This window comes from Aythya ferina (genome assembly GCF_964211825.1).
Source record: "Aythya ferina genome assembly, chromosome: 3".
Classification (NCBI taxonomy): domain Eukaryota; kingdom Metazoa; phylum Chordata; class Aves; order Anseriformes; family Anatidae; genus Aythya; species Aythya ferina.
Window position 1 is genome coordinate 28,451,661 of NC_140298.1, and position 21,297 is coordinate 28,472,957.

At 35.8% G+C, this 21,297-nt stretch overlaps 1 protein-coding gene across 4 annotated transcripts in view; it reads left to right on the top strand.

Annotated features, from left to right (window-relative positions):
- The window catches only part of SDCCAG8 (SHH signaling and ciliogenesis regulator SDCCAG8), a 111,238-nt gene that overhangs the window by 28,848 nt on the left and 61,093 nt on the right, over positions 1–21,297 (top strand). For all 4 annotated transcript variants that reach the window (XM_084515080.1, XM_084515081.1, XM_084515083.1 and 1 more), the window contains one exon: positions 10,769–10,911. In XM_084515080.1, coding sequence (XP_084371206.1) covers positions 10,769–10,911 — 143 coding nt within the window. The remainder of the gene's footprint in view (positions 1–10,768; positions 10,912–21,297) is intronic.

Genomic DNA, 21,297 nt, shown 5'->3' on the forward strand with positions numbered 1-21,297 from the left:
TCTTCATAAGCTGTGATTTTTCATATGAGAGTGAATGTCTTCTGAATACACAGAGGAATGTATAAGATGCACAGAAACATAATTTTTATATGGATTTAGTACTTAGAGCAGTCTATCCAACAGATGTTAAGTATTTTTTTTCTTGCAAATAAGTGAACAAATCAGATCTTGTGTACGAAAATATGTAGTAAAAGCAGTATTTCCAAAATTATACTTTATCCACCAGTTACCCCAAATCTGTGTATAGGACAGTAAGTTTACTGAAACAGTAAGTATACTAAAGTGTGAGCTTGGACTACAGACAATATTAATTCAAATTATAATCATAAGGTACCTAAAATCAAAAAGTAAAGTCTACTAGATAAAATAATTCTTAAATATGTAAAGAAAAATCATACAGCCTAGAAAAACAGGGGCCTTCCAAAGCCTTTTGTTTTCTTTTTCTGTTTGTTTTGTTTTTTTCTTTCCTCCTGCATCCTTTAGGCCTAAGGACACTTTAAAAAAAAAAAAAAAAAAAAAAGCAGGCTTGTCGTCTGTGTCTTGACAGATATCACAGATAAGAGAGTTGGCATAATCTTGGCATACAAATAAAACAGGATGTGTTTAATAAGATATTTGAAGAAGTATCTTGGATTTTAAATCCTGTTCTTCAACTTGCTTCAGGATTGCCTTCTGAGCAAATTGCAAAATTTAACAAAATATTTTAACCTCATGTATCGACATACTGGTATTTTATTCAGTGTGGGAATGAATACACCAAAATGTGGTAATTTATAATTTGATATAATTAAAGTGATGGGAGGGGGACTCCCTATCAGTAAAGATTATTGGAGTAATTCAGTAATTATTTAAAGTAATTATGTAGTTCACATACGATTGTTGGTTCCTTTTTAAAAGAAGGGGGGGGGGGGGGAGAAGGAAAACAAACTATTTTTCAAAATACTTAGGCTCAGTATCTAGCAGCTGGTTTATAGCTGTGACTCTAATAGTCAAGAAAGTTCTGTTTAGGTATTACTAATATTAATACCTATTAAATAATATTTTAAAAGGTAACCAAAAGGAGTTGTTTTTTTAGTATCATTCACTAACTTTGCTTTAAAAAAAAAGTTTAGTTACTGCAAATCATTTCCTATAAATGAAATGAAAACAGCTTAATCACATTTAGTTTTGTATTTAAAGAAAACCCTAAAATGTTTCAGCTTATATGACACCAAATAGCAAACAGTAATCGTTCTTTGGTCTCTCAGCCATGACCTGACCTTCTGGCTAAGACACAGAGTTGATACCTTCCGTGGCCACCATCTGTTCATAATAAATACGTATTTATTTTTTAAAAGTAGAGAGACAATAGTGTATAAACAGTGTCACTATGCATTTACTGTTTAAAAAGAAAAATATATTTTTCAAGTTCACTTTTGATACATTGAATATGTTTCCTGTTTCTTGATGTGATTGTATTTTTTTAATTACACAGATAAATTTTAGTTTTCAAGCTGTACTTTAGTTGATAGGTAATGACTTCCTAAAAAGGATTAATGTTATCCAGGTGTGTCAGAACAGTCATAAATTCCCATATGTACAATTTGGAATGATCAGATAAGTATCATCTTTAGTTTATCTATAAATTTCTTTGAAAATGAATTTGTATCTTTTAGGAAAATTAAAGGAAATTATATATTTGGTCTTTTGTGCTGTTTTTTTCTTAATGTGTACTTTTCTATATTTATTACTCAGCTGGGACTAATTTCAAATATTAGCACTTTGGTAAGACTACGTGTTACTAACATTTGATATATCTTAATATAAAGAAGCAATGATCAATGCTACCATTTAAATTGAATAAGTATTTTGTGATATCATCCATCATGATCCTGATTAATGTTAGGATTTGGGCCGGAGGAGGGAGGAAGAAGGCATATACCACAGTTTCTCAACACAAAAACTGCATCTGTTCATCTGGCCCAGTAGATCATAAAGTAGCATAACCTACTGCCCTCTCTTTTTCTGTCTCAGCTCTCCCATTGTGGATGTAGCTGTGCTGAAAGAAAATACTTGTCCTTCCTAAGAAGGTAAAGTATTATAAGTTACACGGGTGTAGTGCCTTCATGGCAGTAAACAGTGTCCACACTAGGGGTTGTACTAGCACAGCTATATCAGAGGAAAGTCACGCCCTAGCCTAAATAGCTGTTATCAGAGCAAAAAATGTGGCATGTTTGACACTGAGGGACTTCACTTTTGTAATACTTTTTCTGTGAATTTGGAAGCACTGCATGGCATGATTTGTGCATTTCTGGTAGAATTTTCTTCTGGAAATATGAAGTTGTTTTTTTCTCAGATTTGCATTACTTGCTCTTTTCTGCACTGCATTATAAAAAATAAAATTAAGTCTACTATTAATCGTTTGCTTTCTATTTGTCTGTAAAATCATTTTCATTTGGTTTATAAAATCTTCCAAGCTTCAGCATGTAGAAGTTTGTATTACTGGTTTACATAGTCCCTGCCAGTTTGGGCATCTTCCTTATTAGAGAGTTCTGAGTGGTGGTGTGAGACCACTGGGAGTTAGGGCCTTTGAATAAAGCAACAAGATGTGTTCAATCCAACTTTATAAGATCAATCACTTGAATTTTATTTTTACCATGGAATACTGAAAAAATAATTTTTGTAGAAATCGAAGCTTCTACTCTTAAACTGAAAAACAAACAAACATTTTTAATACCATCTTTATAAAATTCTCCAAATGTAGTTTGAAGCAGGGGTAGCAGAATTCTGCTGTGTACCTTGTAGGTGACAGAATGAAAAGCTCCAGACATACTATACTTCCCCTTCCTCAGAGTTTAACAAGTTGTCTGTACATAATGTGCATGAGCTTCTGAGCCCAAATAAAGAGATACTGGAGTCACTGATATGCGCAACCTCTACACATGGAAGGAGCTGTACATGACTGCATTTATGTGTTGTATGACAGAACGTAAATGATGTCTATATGCACTATAGACTGAATGACAATTTTGAAGACAAATAAAGATCTGGCAAAATTGCAGTCCAAAAGCATTTTGCCAAAAGGTATTTTGGGAATGTTTATCTCATTTGTCATAAACCCATGATTTATAGTAACCTAATTTAGACATTATAAATGGAGAGATTACTGACTGTCTTCATCAGAAATAAAACAGGTCGAGAATTTGGGTGTATATCCTGGAAATGCTGAGAGCGTGTCTGATGCAAAACAAATAGGATCTTCTGAAGACACTGATTCCCTGAAATGTCGCCTTATGAACAGATATCAGACTTCTATGAGTCAGGTTTTAAAAGATTAGGCTTTTCACAAGCTTGGACACTTAGAATATCACCAGATGTTTTAAAACTCAATAAAACTGCAAGATTTGATAACCCTGTTGAAGATGGGTTAGGATTACGCACCAGTAGTTAGAAGAACTGTTAGAAGAATGCTCCTTCTTATACTGAAGATTTTGTGACCCCATTAATTACAAAGATCTTCTGCAAGTTCTGTTTTTAAAAGAAATTGTAAAGTTAATAAGCAAATTTGAGTGCTGTTTGTCAAGGAGGAGAAAAAAAAAAAACACAGACAGCTTGAAATTCTTAGGATACTATTTTCATACCTAGTCAGACCTTGAATATAATGGCCTTGAGAGTAACAAAAAAAAAATTGCTTTTGGACAAGAAAGCCTTAAGAAAAACAAAAATTTTGTGATAACCTTCCACTATAACCAAACTCTTTTTAATATATAGTTCTCTTTTCTTTTTCCCTTCCTTTATTCTTTCTTTCTTTTTGACATGCAGTGCACTGATGTGAAAATAGGTATATGAGGAGGGAGTGAAATATTACTTTAGGGCTTGCTTTGATAATAATTTTCTGACTTGTTCAGGAGGAACATGATTGTTTTTATGACAATCTAGACTTACTAGACTCAATGTTTTTTAGGAAACACATTCATATGGAGCCCTGCAGTATATAACAAAGAAATGTCTAATTGCAGTTACGATATGGCTGCTGCTATAGCTTTGCTTTCCTCTGTCAGCCATCCCCAATGATCAGTGAGGATCATCAGTCATCAATATACTCTTTGACTTCTTTTCACGAGAAAAATCCCTGGGACTGGGATTCCCAGTAGTAGAACTTTTTTGTGCTGCTCATTTTCTGTACCAGTTTGCTTCTTCAGAGCAGCAGGCCTGCTAAGAGGAGTGAGCTGAGCTCTGTCAGCCCGTGTTAGTTATCAGGATTTTATTTCTCATAGCTGCAAGTAACCCCAAGTAACATTGGTCCATGTTCTATCATCAGGTGTGGTGTTACCCTTTGAGCACATAAAATCATTTATGTGCATTACATGTTATTTGAAATAGGAATTGTGCAGCTTTTGGTGTACCATGTGTATATGTTAAACTTACAGAAACGCTTATTTTCTCTATTTTTTTTTTCTAGGACTAGAAAACTAGTGGTTTTGTCACCATTTGCCATCATTTATCTACTCCAAAGAAAAAGAGTGTAAAAGTCCCTGACTATCACTTGTCTGTTGTCACTTTGTAGTTTTTCTTAATGTTGTACAGGGGAAAGAAAAAAAGAAAAAGAAAAAAAAAGAGACAGTCCTGTATCAGTCATATGAAAGACATATTTGAAAGGATAAAAGAAAGAAATTTTATCCTCTCCTGTTTCTCAATAGTGAAGGAGGAGTAATCTCCTTCATTTGTTTCTATATGCATCCCTCCTTTTCTGAAATTCCTTTCAGTGAGTAAGCCATCTATTCTCTATCACCCTATTTTCCCCTGTACCCTCACCCACAATTTCAGTCCTTTAAAAACAAACAAACAAAAAAAAAAAAAAACTTGTTTCACTGTAGTAGAAAATCATTTTCTGCTAGTGGCTGCTGAGCTGATCTGTAGTACAACAATGTTGTCCATGGGTTTGGAAATTCTGGTCCTGAAATAGTGTTGCAGTACAAATATTTTCAAGGAAATAATGAGGTAAAATCCCTTTACAGCATATTTCAGCCACTCGCTCTTGCTTGTTTTCCAAGGCACTTATCCACAATATCCAGGGGCCATGTTGCTCTTTAAGAAAAGTTGCACAAGGACAGAATAGCGGTAAGAATAAATTAAGCAGTAAGAATACTGCTTAATTTAAAAATTGTGTGTGCATATTCATAAATACATATTTAGCAACATGAATCTTGTCTTTCAATTTTTTCTTGCCCTGATTGCAAGTAACAGATAGAAAGTTTGCTTCGGTGGGATTTAAAAATGTTTGAGATCATCCCTCCTCCATGCTATTCCTAGTCCTTTCAGTACCCTTGTTCCTTTGTAGCAAACTGTAGCACCGTGCCTCTTGGTTCCCAAACGTTTTGGATGCAGGGGATTTGTTGCTCCTGACCTTTGTGTAGCTGATGGCTCTGGTCTTAAAGCTTTGCACTTTAGTACGGCACACAGGGTGCCATGGTACTGCCAGGTGTCATTACATTTCTTAACAGTCTAAGAACCCTGTGTGTTTATTGGGGATGCTTCTGGTTTTGTTTCTGCTCATGTCAGTTGTCTTTCCTGTCAATATATGAATGAGTTCTCAATTTCATGCCTAACTTAGGATTTCTGTTTTGGGCTAAATGATTTGTAGAATTTGCAGTTGTTTTGTGGTTTTTGAGAATTTACTTCAGTTGAAAAGGTTTACCCTTGAAAAACAGATTTAGCTTTCATAACTGCTTTGGATCCCCATTCAGGTTTGAATAGGAAGCAGCAGCAATTCACATAGAATTTAAAAGGGAGAAAAAGATTGTTGGGACCTGGCAGGGGTTAACCTCGTGATGGCCCTAACTCTCCTTACAAAGTTGGATAGTTCTTCAGGTGCAATATGCTATGTCAGATGGCCATGCCTGGGAGGTCTGAGGTTTAGAGACTACTCAGATCCGAGAGTTGCTTGATTGATACCCGGATTAGGATAGAAATGACTGCAAGTGACCCCTGCTGCATGTGAGCTACTAATTTTCTTTCCTCCAAGTAGAATACCTTGAAATATTGCTGTAAAAACTGCTTGTTCTTTTTTATAGTTAAAAACAACAACAAAAAAAGTTTCATTGCTTATAGTAGCGTATGACTGTTCTGTCCCTGATTAATTAGTAGATAAATAAGTAACATTGAGATTAGTGTTAGACAATGCAAAAATTCCCTATTGCTGTTATATATCATGTTTAAGCGTACTTGAAAGGCCATATTGGTGGTGACTCTTAAAAAGAGCTTAATTTTAGCCTCAGTCTTGTGCACTACCAATAATTTCTGTGCTTTGAAGGGCTATTTCAGTAAGTGAAACTAAGCATCTGAGCACTGGGACCTGTAAAATTTTATTATGTTTTATTCTGAAGTGTATGTGATTTTACAGATGTTGATTGCCTTTTGGGGGTGTATCTGCAAACACGAACAATCATAGTAATTATCCATCGCTTTCTGTTACTTTATCTTTGTTATTCTATTTCTTAGTTCTATTTTCTATCCCTTTAATATATAAAAATTAAGATAATGAAATATGAAACAAAGAAAAGAAAATATTGTAAATTCATGAGAATACCTTCCCCTCCAGAACTATTGTACTGCAGAATTTCTGCAATGGTATAGTTAGTGCAGAATTTATTTTTCAGGTTATGTTGTGCGTTTTCCTACCTGATGTGTAAGAGTACTGGTATAACAGTGAATGTCATAAATCACTTTTTAAGTCAGTTGATTTCAGTATATTTTTGATTTGTTAAAAGGCTTTTAGAGTTGTTTTTGCATTTAATTCAGAATGTGAGTTTTTTATCACTGCTTAATCATTCTCATTTGTTTTTTAAAAAAAGCATTTGTCTTTTCTGTCAGCTTTGCTGCTATTTAAAATTCTATGAAAAACATCTGCTAGTTTGGAATTTAAAGTTCCATTTTTCTGCATACAATAGAATCAGCATCAGTATGAAAAGAATTAGGCAATTATTTTAATCTTTAATTTAGCTTGTTTTGAATGAAATTACTTTATTATTTCATTTTATCAGATTTTGTAGAGATAAAGAAATGTCTAGTTATTTAAACAGCACGTTTTTACAACACACATAAGCATTGTTAGGTGAAGATAATTTCAGATAATTCATGAAGAGGGTATATGAAGGTTGATCCAGTATTTGAGGGCTACTATACGTTTTCCAGGAAGTTGCATTTATTTCACTGAATGAGCATCTCCAGTGTGCTCATCTAAAAAAGCGTTGTGAAAATCAGAAGGGTATTTGTAAACTCATCATGAACTAATGAAAGAGAAGTAAAACACTTCTAAGAGTTTCAAGAAACTATAGAAGGCACTATATGCTTCAAACTGTAGAACTTCAAATATAAATCATGTTTGGTGGTAATACTCAGGAAAAAAAAAAAAAAAGTTCTATAGAATGAAGTTCAGGCTGCCATCTTTCAAAGGCAAAAGTGCCTGTTGATACTCATGGGAGTTAGGCAACTGCAGTGCAAGACAGATTAAATAATACTTTTAAAATTATGTGCAGAAGTAATAAGAATATTAAAGCTGGGGAGTTAAGCACCAGAAGTTGCCTGTTCCAACCTTAATGTAGTCTTGTTGTACATATACATTATGATAATTCTGTTCCTTGTTATACTGAAAATCTGTTTCAGATTTTCTTAAACGCAAGATTGTCATCTGTCTTTTTTCAGTTCTGTGCTCCATCTCTTGTCTCTCACATACATTGAAAAGTTAAGTATCTCAAAGAAATACTATCTGATCATGTTGTAAAAAGCTGCATCACAAGTGATAGGCACTGAGGGATCAAATTGACGCTGCATGAGAAGCGGAGTTGTCATCAAAATCCTTTAGTTGGTGGTTTGTTTCTGTTTCTCCCTACAATTACGCTGAGGCCCAGATAGCAGCTACAGAACTGCTTGGAGCTTCCCAGGAGAAGAACTAAGAACTAAAAGTAACACAAAAACTAGTTTGAGTCAGAGTAGTTTTGGAAGGACACTCTCTGAGAAGGTTCCCTGCAGGAACAATGAAGAAGTTGGTGGTTATTGAATTTTTCTATATTTTGAATTCTGATTATATTATGATGAGCCTGACTTGACATATTTCAGGACAGAGTGTATACATTTTTGAGCCTAAGGTTGTGTGTAGTAGAAGGAAAGGTTTTGTTTTCATTGTATGAACATGTTTCCAGTTCAGAGGCTTTGTATGTTTCAAACCATTGTCTGAGTTGCTAAACCAAAGTAACAAGTAGCATTCAGAGCTTGGGCTGTGAGTTTTCAGCATAATGATATTTGGCTTCTACAAGGTTCCTATTTCTAATGAACTGCTTCTGGTGTCTGAGAAATAGTTTAGGTGGTATCCCTAAAATATGTCTGGATTAGATACCTCTGGTTTCTGAGATGCTTGTTAGCATGCCCTCTTGGGTGACAGTTCTCTCCCATCCTTTTCTTTTGAGGTTGTCTGCTATTTCTGCCATAGTCGTTGCCAGAATTCTTGGTTAGAATTCCTACTTTCCTTACCACTCACATTGCGATGACCTCTAAATACTCTGATTTTAAGATATGTTTATTTGTCTCTGTATGCAAAGATCCTGTTAGGGAGTCAAAGATTGAGAATTTGTTTCTTTTATGCTTTCATGACAGCTGAAATCTGTGGATGCATTTGGAGTTCAAACCTTGCAGGGTAAACATCTGGCTGATGGAGGCAGAACATTTTCACCAGAGGTTCTTGTGCTTGGAATTTACTTCCTTCTGTAGGTCTGTGTCAAAACCTGACTGAGCCTGTTTAACTAGAGGGAATGGTGTAAAGCCCATCTGTTCACTGAAGCTTTTCCCTGACAGAGTGATTGTAGAGTGTATTTATGTTCTCAGCTGTAGTTGTGCTTTTTCAAATACTTAGTTGATACTTTTAGCTAATTCATGGTTTTGGTTTCTGAAAGGTGTATAGAATAGGTGTATTCTTAAAGGAAATGTTAAGAGTGTTGCAGACTGTCCCTGTCTTTAACTTGTAAATACAGGGAATAACACATGTCCCAGCTTACTATGAATGGAGAAATAATGTTAATGAACTGCTGCTGTTGAGAAGAATAGAGTACAGAGAACCCACTGAGATTTCTGTTGTTCTATTTTAAGTAAGCAGAAGTCTCTAGAAATAAGTGAAAAGAGAAAGCATATGTAGCTGAATACCTTTGCATACCTGGTTTTAAAATATTCTGACAGTGTAATAGGTTGTTACATTCTTTAGAGGTGAAGAGTATTAATGATCTTGCAAATAGTTTCACTATCTTTGTATTCAAACTTGGAATTACCAATTTAATTTGTTAGGTGGTCTGTGTAATAGAGCAAGGTGACATTCAAATTCTAATCAAAATTTTCTTCGTAAGCCTTTGTTGAGTGCTCTTAGGGGAAAAAGTGTTCAGTTAAGTAATTACAAAAATTAAAAATATTAAATAAGAAAAAAACGAACATCGTGAAACCATTTTCTGGATGAAGAAATTGTGTTTGCAACATCATGACATACTAAAGTGATTTAGGTTAACATTTCTTGGGAGGAACAGAGACAAGATTATTATGAAGGTGCTTCAAGTGCAAATATTGGCACCAAAATACATTCATTTGTTCTTGTTTGAATGAATAATTTCATTAACTGAAGAAGATATTAAGGCTTGTCTACATGAGGAAGCTCTCATAAAATAAGTTATGGTGTGAATTTAAAATATAATAGCTATTCAGCACTAACTCCGTACATGAACAATTTTATTCTGAGCTACAAATGACCTTTCACAGTTTAGTTGACTGAACAACATGCAAGTTCCCTCTAGTCCCAGCGATGAATAAATATTTATGTATGGTGTCAGTGTAGAATAGTTACATTAAAAAAAATTACATTGTTAGCTTATTCTGTACTACATTGCCCTCCTTAAAACTGTCCTTAGGACAAAGTATAGTATTATGTTACAAATATGTTCCTACAGGTACTTGTATGCTATACATGGACTTAGAGCAAAACATATTCCTTCTGAGAATATGTATGAAAAATGTTTAAATTGATGACAATATGATTCAGTTAGAGGTAGTAAGTCCAGTATGCTTCACTGGAATCTAGATATGCTCATACAAGTTTGCCGACCATTGTATGTAGAATAAATTAATACACTTATTAATGAAGTTAGATTTACTTGCTTTAGTTGACTTGTAAGGACTAACGATGTAATGAATATGACAGGATTAATAGTGGCTGATGTGTTTAGGATTCAGTCACTAATTACTTATTTTTAGTAAAGATAAAATCAAAATGACCTTATTCTCTTGCATAGTATTAGGAGAATATAACAAAAACTTGATTCCCTTGCATTGTTGCTTATGTCATAGATAAGCAAATGAAGTGAACATGAGCTATCCTCTATCCAACAGCTTCTGACGATGGCCACTGTTCTGCTTTATGTGTTTTTAATATGGTGAATTGTGGACATAAATATGGAAGGTTCACATGAGGATACCGGAAAGTGATTTTATGTGTATATCTCTTAGGCCATGAAGACAATTGCATTGATTGTGTATTAATATATTTAAATGTGATGTGCATTTTGGATTTCCATAAGAACGTAATGTCAAATACTACAATTTACTTGTTTTGCAGATTTTATTGATTAATTTCTTTTGTTCTAAAACAAAACCACGTTCTTTTTCATGAGCTGTGATCACATTAAGATTTATTGTCTTAAAATTTTTTTCCGTGCATTTCTTAAATATACTTTCTTTCGTTCTAAATTTTTCTAAGAAAATAGAAAAACTGGGATTAGAGCTGAATGGAAACAAACAGCGTTTGGAACAAGCCCAGCAGGATGTGACAGAAGCCAGAGAGGAGTGCCTAAAACTGACAGAACTGCTGAGTAAATCTGAACACCAACTGCACCTCACCAGGTACCCCTTATCCTATTACATGCTGTAGTACCAATTTCATTCTGCTATTATTTTTTTTTTGTCACAGGCTTCCCCACAGCTGATATAGATAGTTGCTGCCATTGACTGCATGGGCAGCCCGCAATCATATTAAAAGTGGAAATTTGAATGACTGAGTTATGAACTATAATTGTTGACAGTGAATTACTAGTGTGTAGAAAAGGCAGTGTTCAGCTCTGGTGATGAGGTACCATACTTTTGGGCAGGACAGAAGAGCCGGGAAGAGCTCTTTTGTTGTAAGTGTGCTTGATTGGACAAAGTACTTTAAAATGTCATTTGAGTGTACAGCAACACCCTTAGGCATAGGAATTTTCAGATTAATAACGTGACGTTTCTGCAGCAGAGTGACCAGGAACATATAAATATACATAACCATGCTAAGCTTCATTGAAGGTTGAACAATCAAAAGGTAATATTACTCTCTGCACATACAGAGTAAACTCAAGTGCGTGAAGAGGGTGTTTAAGTTACTTTCTCAGTGGAAATGTGATACAATGCAAGCATTGTGTGACTAGTGACTTTCCAAGAGCTTTTTCCATCTTTTGCTTTAGCCCCTGAACCCACTTACTTTATTACTTGGTATACATTTCTAGAAACCAACAGAAGATTAATGTGCCAATGATTCATTCCAGCTTGAGTTTTGGTAACTGCAGGAATTTTTACCACACAACATTGTCTTACTGTTACAAGGTTTTGGTTGTATGTGTGTTTTTTCTAACCCACTTCCCTCCCTCCCCAAAGAGTGAATATCCAGAAACAAGGACTTGTACTCAGTCTTTAAGCAAAAAGTTGAGTGAGTTTAAATTTTACTTGGGGGGGGGAAAAAAAATAATCAGATTTTTATCACTTAACAGAATGTCTGCATGTTTATCCAAGTCTTGTAGACTCTTTGTTCCTTGTGAGAATTCTGCCATTGAGTAAATGGAAAGAAAATAGCCTCATCTAAACTATTAGATTCAATGAATCAGTTTTTTATTCAGCTACATTTCTGTGTAATTCAGAGCACGGTAGTTTAACAGATGGAAGAAAGTACCACTCTAACAGCCTGTATTTAGAGAAAAAAATATGCTAGAGGTTAATGAACTTGAAAAAAGTTTTGGGTGAGTTGTTAAGATATCTAAAGTTTGGATTTAGCAGAACTTTATTAATAATGATTTGTTGTGATAGTTAACCAAATGGCTTACCACGCTCCTTTTAGCAAAAGGCTGATTATATGCAGTAAAACTCTGGATATCTTGGAGGAAATCTGACTAGCTAATATATTTTTGTGAAAATGTTTGACTTGTTAAAATGAGCATTATTGACTGCTTCTACATAGTGTGGCACCTACAGCTGGGTAACTAGAATACTGATGATTCAGGTAGCTTTTCAATCTACAATTTTTGACTCAGGTAGTTTGTGAGCTACACATCACTGGAGGCTGGGAACAGTATTTTGGGCAGGTAATGCCCTGTGCTGGCCCAGTTCTTAGAGTATTTAATAGACATCTGCTTTTATCTGCTGTTTGAGACAGATACTGAATTAGCACGGTTTCTTTGTCTGACCTAGCATGGCCTCTCTTCTGGAATGTCCTAATCTTTATTTTATACTTTGTGTTCATATTATAGCCTTTGTTTATAAGTATACTTTTCAGGCATTAAAATGTTTTCTATAATGACATATTATTATCAGAAAAATGTATACATTAAAGCATGGGAAATTGGTTCAATTCTTTTACCATAATATTCCTCAACTTCTAGAATACATTGTAGGTTTTGTATCCTTCTTATCTTTGGAGTGCATCTGCTTTCCAGGAGTATATTAGGTGATGTTGCTGTCACAGGTGGTGGTGGGGAAGGATGAGATATTCATTGCTTCTGTACCGTCATCCGTGGTCCCTGTATACTTATATTGGTAGGTTAGAGTTAGGTATTCTCACTTTGTCTTCTGTTTTCCTTGAGTCACAGAGGAAAACATCCCCTACTGAAATTAAACTTTTGCTCAGCCTGTATTCTCTTCTTCTCGGATCACTTCTGCTAGAGCAAGCTTTCTGTATTAGTGAAGGTTCACGAGTTAAATTTCTAATGGCATTACAGTTTTGCATTCTAAAGCCAGTATGTTTTTAATGGTGGTACATCCATGGTAGTTGCATGTGAACTGTATTCACTTGCAGTCTGTCCTCCTTCGTTCTTTATTCCCTTCACCTAAAATGGCAGCTGTGCCAGTGAAAATACTCTCTTGAAGGGTAGTGGTAATAGCAGTCCTATGGGGTTTATGGAACCATTCACTGCAATACTTGCCAAGGAGAACAGATTTTAAGCTCTAGAGTCCTGCCTGTGGGAGATTGCTGCAGAAATTGCACTGATTCAGTGCATCTCTTGGGTATTCTGGCCTTGGCCTCGTCTTGCTGATTTCCCTATTTTCAGGACAGAACCAGCTGGTCAACTGCAAGTCTTCTTTCAAAGCTGGACTTAAGGGAGGCCTGTACTGCTGTTACACTGTTGTGGATAGTTTTTCTGTTGCCTCACATGAACCCTCTTTGTTGTTCTGGCAAAAAATAGAGATAACTGAGGAGTTTGAGTTCTTTGCTTTGTATGACTTCAGGTATTACTAACAAGAAAAGCTTTTTACTAATCCACCGATTCTAAGCTTGGATATTGTAAATAAAATAATAAAATGAATACAAGAGCTTTAGATGTTAGTATACGAGTATTAGACGGTAAAGATTATATGAATGGATTAAATGAGAAAGAGTATGCAGTCTTTTGTAACGAGAAGAGAAAGTGCTCTGTGAAATTGTGCTCTTCTTCAGGAGTCCCACTTCTGTTGTATCCTAGTTTTCAAACACCGTTGATTGATTACCAGCTAAACAGCTTCTAAGCTAACAAAATGTACTTGTTAAAAAATCAAGAAAAAGGTTACAATTAGCTATTCTAAACCGTTGCCACAGAGTTTAAATTTGCCTTTTCCTGTCACCTTTGTTTCTGGAGCAATATGTTGCTTAGAAATCTTTGCTATTAACATGCATTTCTGATATTGAATCTAGTTAGTAATTCTAATTTGTATGTTTTCAAATGACTGGGAAAATACAGAACTTTTGCGGTGTAGTTAAGGTTGTCTGTCATTTAACTTTGCAGATGTCACCATGCTATGAAGCTGACCATGCTTGTGTACTTCTTGTTTTTATTGTTTTTTTTTTTTCTTTTTGTTTTTTAACCCTAATTTCTGTTTTGTGTTTATTTGTATTAGTTACTGTAGTAGAAGGATCTTAAGAAGTTACTTCTGAAGTCAATTGTAAATTAGTCTTACTTTAGCAAAGTTGGGTCTTGCTAATGATGCTTATCTGAATCTATTCTTCGGAGACTAGAAAACATACAGATCAATTTTTCTCGGTTCATGAGAATAATTGTTAAAAGTCATGTCAGTATGCTGGTGGAAAAGATCACATAAAAGATACAAGATATTAACAGTTTGCCCAGTTTTTAGCACATCATCTAATTTAATAAAAATTTTCACTATTCTAATGTAATGAAAGTGTCATTAAAAATCTTTCCTCTTTTTGTTACAAAACAAATCTGAAGTTGTTACTTGTTTCAGTTTAAGTCAGATGTAGTTCCTGTTTGTATATGCCAGAACACTTAAATCTTAAGAAGTGGGAGAATTGATGAATTTCAGAATTGAACTTTCTCTATGTCATCACGTGTTTTCTCAGGCTTGGAGGTAGGTAGAGGACTTGAGATATATTTGACTGAAATGTCATCAAACATTTGTTGGGAGATGGAATTGAAGCAGATTTTTTAATTAATATTTTTATTATTGTTGTTTATTTATATGAAACATTACAAACACTGTTGAATGTCAACTTATAGGTGGGGAGAAATTACTAACTTGTGTAACAACCTATGCTTCCATGTTCACTAACATGGGACCTTTCAGACAAAGCTGAATGCCTGTGTCACTCCCTTGAAGGATAAAAATAAACATTACAGTGAGGACAAAGGGGTGCTGTAGTTCTTGATCTTTCCAATTATGTGATATATCTTTTCTCCCCCATCTGTACAAATGATGTGATGTCTAGAAAGCAGTATATCTGACACAGTGGTATTTGGTGAGTACAGTGTTTTGTAGCAGTTCTTACTATGCACAGGTCTTCTAGCAGCCTCTTGCTTGTTTCAATGGCTCCATTAACACTTACGATAATACTTGTATAATAAAACAAAGCACGTAGATCTATCATTCCACCTCCAGGTTCCTGTGGCATTATTTAGTCACTGCTCTTGTGCTTCATGATGTCATCAGCGTTCCTTGTTAGAATTGCAGCATTACCTCATACATTAAATGCCCAATTTAAACTACACTATGAAATTATAAAATAGAAACTGGCTTCTTGATTTATTGGAGCTAGTTATACATAGTCCTCTAGGTAGTTGCAGAGTACCTGGTGTGTTGTGGTCTTCTTTTTTTCTAGTAGTAAATGGTAGTCAGCAGCACACTTACTGCAGTGCTTTTTCCAAGAATTTTAGCACATTAGAAAGAGTCCATCATCTATGCTGGAAATGAGATAACAGTTGAAGAAATGCTGTTGCTAATATTAAATGACTGAGATATGTTTTATGTTCCCAGACTGGCTGGCTGATGAAAGGACCAATAACACTTGCATTGTAGGGGGAGAAAGGGGGAAAGCTGAAATGAAGTGTAAGCAGTGATTGATTTCTAATTTTTTTGTATTTGCTAATTTTGTACAAAACCATTATTTTAAAATGCAGGGAGGAGTGATAACGTGAAACAACTCTGATAACTAATAAACTTTTTAGTTTCTGCTTCATATGTTTACTTTTCATTAAATTTAGGGATGGTTGTGACTGTGTTGTTGTGATTCAGTCAACATTTATTTCTATCTGTTTTTCATATACAAAGGCATCGGGATGCCAGAAAATAAACTGTTAACGGAGAATTAACTTCTTTGGCATGCTTTCATACTTATCTTCCAAATTAAAGAAAATGAAATGGGCAGAAGCAGAGTGTAGATTACCTCCTTTTTGTCAAAAATGGTGGGAATTTGAAAATTAATAATAAAAAAGGGAACAGATGCAGTAACATGCCAGAGGGAGATTAATGTGGAGAGTAAAATCTGTGAGCAACAAAACTGAAGCAAACTGAATCAGTGGGAGGTGGTTGTACAATCAAAATCAGGATAAAAGAGAAATTACAAACAACCCTGCACTTGTCAAAGTAGTAGTAATGAAATCCTGACTCTGCCAGCAGCGAGAACCTGTGTTAGCACTTTGGGGTAAGGCCGGGAGCCGGGTGCCAGGTAGGAGGGCAGCGCGAGGCTGCTGGGCGGCAGCCATCGCGTGTGGAACAGATGGCGGGGAAAGCTGGCCGGGGAGGGGCTCCTTAGCAGAACTAATCAGACAGTAACAGATAGGGCAGCTGGGAGGACTGACCACTGAGAGGCAAGCGGCGGGGTAGCCGCAGCTTTCCGTGCGATGTGTGCAGTGGTGTGCCCGTTGGTCTGAGAGAAGACCTTGCAATGTCTTTTTGGGGCAGAAGCCGTGCAAACTTCTGAGGCGGACAGAGCGGTCTGATGCCGCTGGTGGTGGAGGGAGGTGCGAGCTCGCTGCCCAGCTCCTCTTGCAGCCTCCTGAGCATCGAGCCCATCCTGTCTTGCTGTGTTGTGCTGCCAGTTACCCTCAAAAATGTCTTGGCCCTTAGTTCTGTCGTAGGATATAAGGGCATGTGGATTTGCGTTTTCTTGTGGCAGTGTGTTGAATGTAGAACTTGAAGATCTACAGAGACACAAAAACACACAGATCTGGGGCCTGATCTGGCAAGCCAATGAGAGAACTTCGCTCCTGCTGACATGGAGCAAAAAGCTGTAGGTCAGCATCGTCCCACAGGGCTGGGCCCCTCCGATGAATGAAGTCAGTTTTGTGATGTTTTATTTTTGCTCGGAGGAGGAACTTCCTTCTTCATAAATGAGAGCTTGTGAGAAGCGAGTTGAGGTCTGAGCCTTCTGATCTTCAGTCACTTGAATAAGTTTACTTGCGTAAGAATAAAGATCAATAGGATTTCTTGTGCGAGTTAAGAGGTGGCCATGTGAGAGAGGATTACTAGGACATGCCCTCTGTTGATGACTGTCAGCTTGAAAGAGAAATGAAAACAAAATTTTATCAAGGATGTAGGAAATAAAACTGTGAATTGTAACAACGGAGACCTGACTTATTACTGCCCAGTTGTATTTGATTGTGATGTGGGGTACTTCCTTAGGCAATTAACAAAGGAACATGCATCTCCTGCATCTACTTTTGAACTTGTGTCTCTCTCTTTTGCAGAAGGTTTATAGCTTGGCTCAATTATCCATTTTGAGCAGGGAGGGGAGGAAACATTACAGGAATTTGAAATAGGTGGTATAACATAGCCATATGCTATTTATGCAGCAGTTTCTGCAATAAATCTAATTTGGTGCTGTCAAAAAAAATTAGACTTATTTGGTATAGCAGCACATTAGTAAATGATCGTGGTAGCTTTGAAAGTTGTCATTCACTCTGCTTTACTTGCAATAGAATCCCGCAAAGCTTTTTTTTTCCCTGTTCTTTTTTCCCTGAGCAACTCTGTGAAAATGTCTCAGTTCTTTGTCCTGCAGCTGTAGACACTGCAAATATTTCCACAACTGAAAAGAAGGTCTTGCCTTAAGGTTAGAAGGATAGAGGATAGAAGAAAGAATAACCTCTTTTGTTAGCAATTATGTGAATGTACAGGCAGAAAAATCAGTAACGTGGGGGGTTATATTTCTCCCTTGCCTACAGGTTTACATGGTGCAGCTGAAATTGTTTATCTCATTATACAGCATGTAGATAAATTAGCTGCTCTGCGTTATTATAGAAGGTAAAATATTTTACCTGCCATGATAAGACCATATGCTGCTTTACGAAGACTGATTCTGAATGATTTGAAATAAATCGGCTCTGTCGTCTTCTGGCAGTGCCTTTTAGAAATTTTGAAGCTGATAAACTTTGTGTCAAGATAATGCACAGTTATTTAAATATCTTTCTATTTAGTCATTTAAACATATTTAAGATCATTGTACAAACATTTAAAGGCCATTGTTGAAGTTTAAAAGGAAGAAAAAAGATAAAGGGAATGAATAAAAAAGAAATCCAAAATCAGTTGTTAATTTTGAATATGAAAATCATTATAAATAATCTTTTTTCATTTGTAAAGAATTGAAACATGGCTTACAATTGAATTTATTGTCCTGCAATACATTTTTTCCAGGAAGAAGCAATAATACATTTTCAGATTTCAAGTCTTAGATTTATCAAAATTTTTCTCTGTGGCATTTAAACTGCAACTGGTCACATCAAATTTCTCTAATGATTTCATCTTTTATACATCGCGTCAGGTTGTTGAGGCAGCCAAATTGCTACTGCATGGAGAGTGTAGTTCAGGAGCGGTGACAATACTTAAAGCGCTTTGGAGCGAGCAGCGAATTCAGATGAAATACAGAAGAGACTAACTGCTGTAGAAAACAAGCGTCTTTATAAGGTCTTTGTTTTGAGCAGCTATTATTCAGCAGTAACAGTAATAAGTTTATGCGTGTGTACCAAATATTTACTTTGATCTCATTCAAATTAGGCTTTCTATTTGTGTGACTAATGACAACAGGATAACGATTTTTGGTTTTTGTTTTGTTTTGCTTTTTTTATACCATAATAATCTTTCAGACACATATTCAAAGCTGCTGGATTTTTTGCTGAATTTGCTACTGGAAAAATGTTTCTGAGTTTTATCCTTATTCTTGACTAGTTCTAGGACTTTTCTCTCAAGTCCATCTGAAGGCTTGTTTTTACAACAAGCTAAATATAATTTTTATATCAGTGCATGGTATTTGTGAACTTAATTTTAAAAGCTGCCTTGTGCTTTCAATAGTATACTGGAAGTCATTTACTTCATGCAGTCACAGTGATTGTTTCTTCTCCTGTGCAAGATTCCATTCCTGAAATCCTTACCCAGAAAAGATTTCAACAGAGAACCCAAAGGTCCTTAATTAGGGACTTGATTCGACTTGACATTTAAGAACATCAAACTGTAGGTTGTCAACTCTGTAAATGGATGGAGAAAGGAAGGCGAATTACCTGAGCATGCCAGCTTTGGCTGCTGGGCTGCTCTTGCCACCCCTGTGCCCGGTGCCCTGGTGCCGGTAGCTGGCCAGGGGGAAGTGTGAGCTGGGAGCAGCGTGTCCCGAGTGAGCAGATGAGCGCTGCTTCTGCCATCAGCTGCTCGACAGAGCTGACCTCCTTTCACTGTCTGTGCTGGCAGCCCAGCAAGCTTAATAGCATGCTACCATTGGTTGCCCCTGTGTTCCTGGTGATTTGAGTATCAAACTAAGCTTTTGCAGAAACAGGAGCAACTGTTTCTGATTAGTTGTTCCTTGTTCAGACACCTTCTACAGGGCTTAAATCAAAATAAGGAATAAAAGTTTTTTTTTTTTTATTATTATTTTTTTTTATTTTGTAGTTAGATGGTAGTAGTACAGCTGTAGACACAGCTGTATATTCTATTTGTTCCAAAGTTCCTCCTCCATTTCCACTGCTTTTGTTGACCTGTATGTAGTTTACTATGGAAGATCATAAAATCAGAAAACATTCCTTTGCAAATGCAGGGACTAATTCCCATGTAAGGGATGTATCAGTATTAAGTTATTATTCAGCTAAACTTATGTAGTATATGTCAAAGCAATTTTTATTAGAGTCAAATTCAGACCTAACATAAGTATAACTGCATTTCTGCTAATGAGATTGGATTACCTCCTGGATTTGCTCCCAGAAAGCTTTACTTTAATTCATTTGTGGTAGTAGGGTAATAAAATGGGTGGTTCATTATAATTGCTTTTAAAACTTAAAATATGTATTTATATTTTTGGTACTATAGTTAATCTTAGTGAAAGATTTTATTTTCATTTTTATTTATTTTTAAAGGATGCCCAAGATAAATGCAGTGAAATTGAAAGGTATTTCTTATTTTAGAAGAATGAGACTGTCAAGGAGGTTAGTTAATAATTCAGGAGTTTGTGGTTATCAGAATCTATTCCTGAAAAGAGATAGGGGCACAGGAGTTGCTAAAAATAATGTATCCTGTTAACAATGTGAATTTAGTCTCAGCCCTGACAAAGAATCTTTACAATTCATCTCAATGTATAAGGCAGTATTTTAACAAAGAGTTGCATATGTGTGCTTACAAGGCTTAAACGCAGGAAAAATATTCTGGATTTTTTTCTCCTTAAAGAGTGTTGCATTTTAAACATCTGTAGGTAAGTTTGGGGAAAAAAAAAACTGTCACAGATAAAATAATTTACAATGAATGCTGTTGGCCGCATCTAGGTTTTACTGTAAACTTACTTGTCTGTTCCCATTTTATCTTTGCATTTTTAGTCAATATCTTTGTTGCATGGTGTTAAAGTGAGTCAAAAGCTTTCATTTGTTATTTTTATTGTCATATTTTTTCCTTTTCTACTTCTTTGAATCTCTCTGCAAGTCCTGAGAGATTCTGCCAGTCTTTGCAAGGAGGTATATGTATGTGAATTAGAACATATTAGCTGTTGTAGTTAAATGATTAAAGTCTCTTATTTTACTTCTGTATTATTTCTCTTACACCCCAAACCTATCTTCACAAATAGAGAACTGTAAAGAACTTCATCTTCTGCTGGTTAGCAGAAGTGGATTTAAATCCACGCCGACAGTTCATTTGACAATGACCTTGAGGGGCTTTGCTTCTTGAAGAAGAAAGCAGAAGCTTGCGGTAAACAAAGTTCACTTCTGACAGATGGATTGAATGACAGAAAGGTTGCGAGTGCCAGAATAGCCCTGGCAGAGGAGGAAATGTTCAGTGGAATCCAACAGGAGAGGAGGTGTGAACAGGTGCAGGGTTGCTGACGGAAGGGGAACCAGATGGAAGGAGCCAGAGCCAGTTTATTTAAAGGAAAAGGCAGAAAACACTGAAAGGCTGTGCGATCAGTGGCTAAAAGTGTGCATGGAAGAAGGTAAAAATTCACAAAGCAAAACTGCACAGTGGGATATCTAGCACTTAACATAATGGTAGTAATTGTGAGTTTAGTTTTAAAGTTGCTATTGAAACATGTTTCTCCTTAATCTTGACAGCATAAAGACGGGAGCTTTATAAACTGACCAAAAAAAAAACCACCACCTTTGGCTAATAAATATACTGCTTGTCCATTATTTCTAATACTAATGTACAAATAATGTTGCAATCAGGTAACACCAAAATTATGCTGTAGGTAGTCAGACAAGTAAAGAACCAATAAAGGATACACGAGGCTAGAATTTTATTTTTTGACTCACCTGTTCA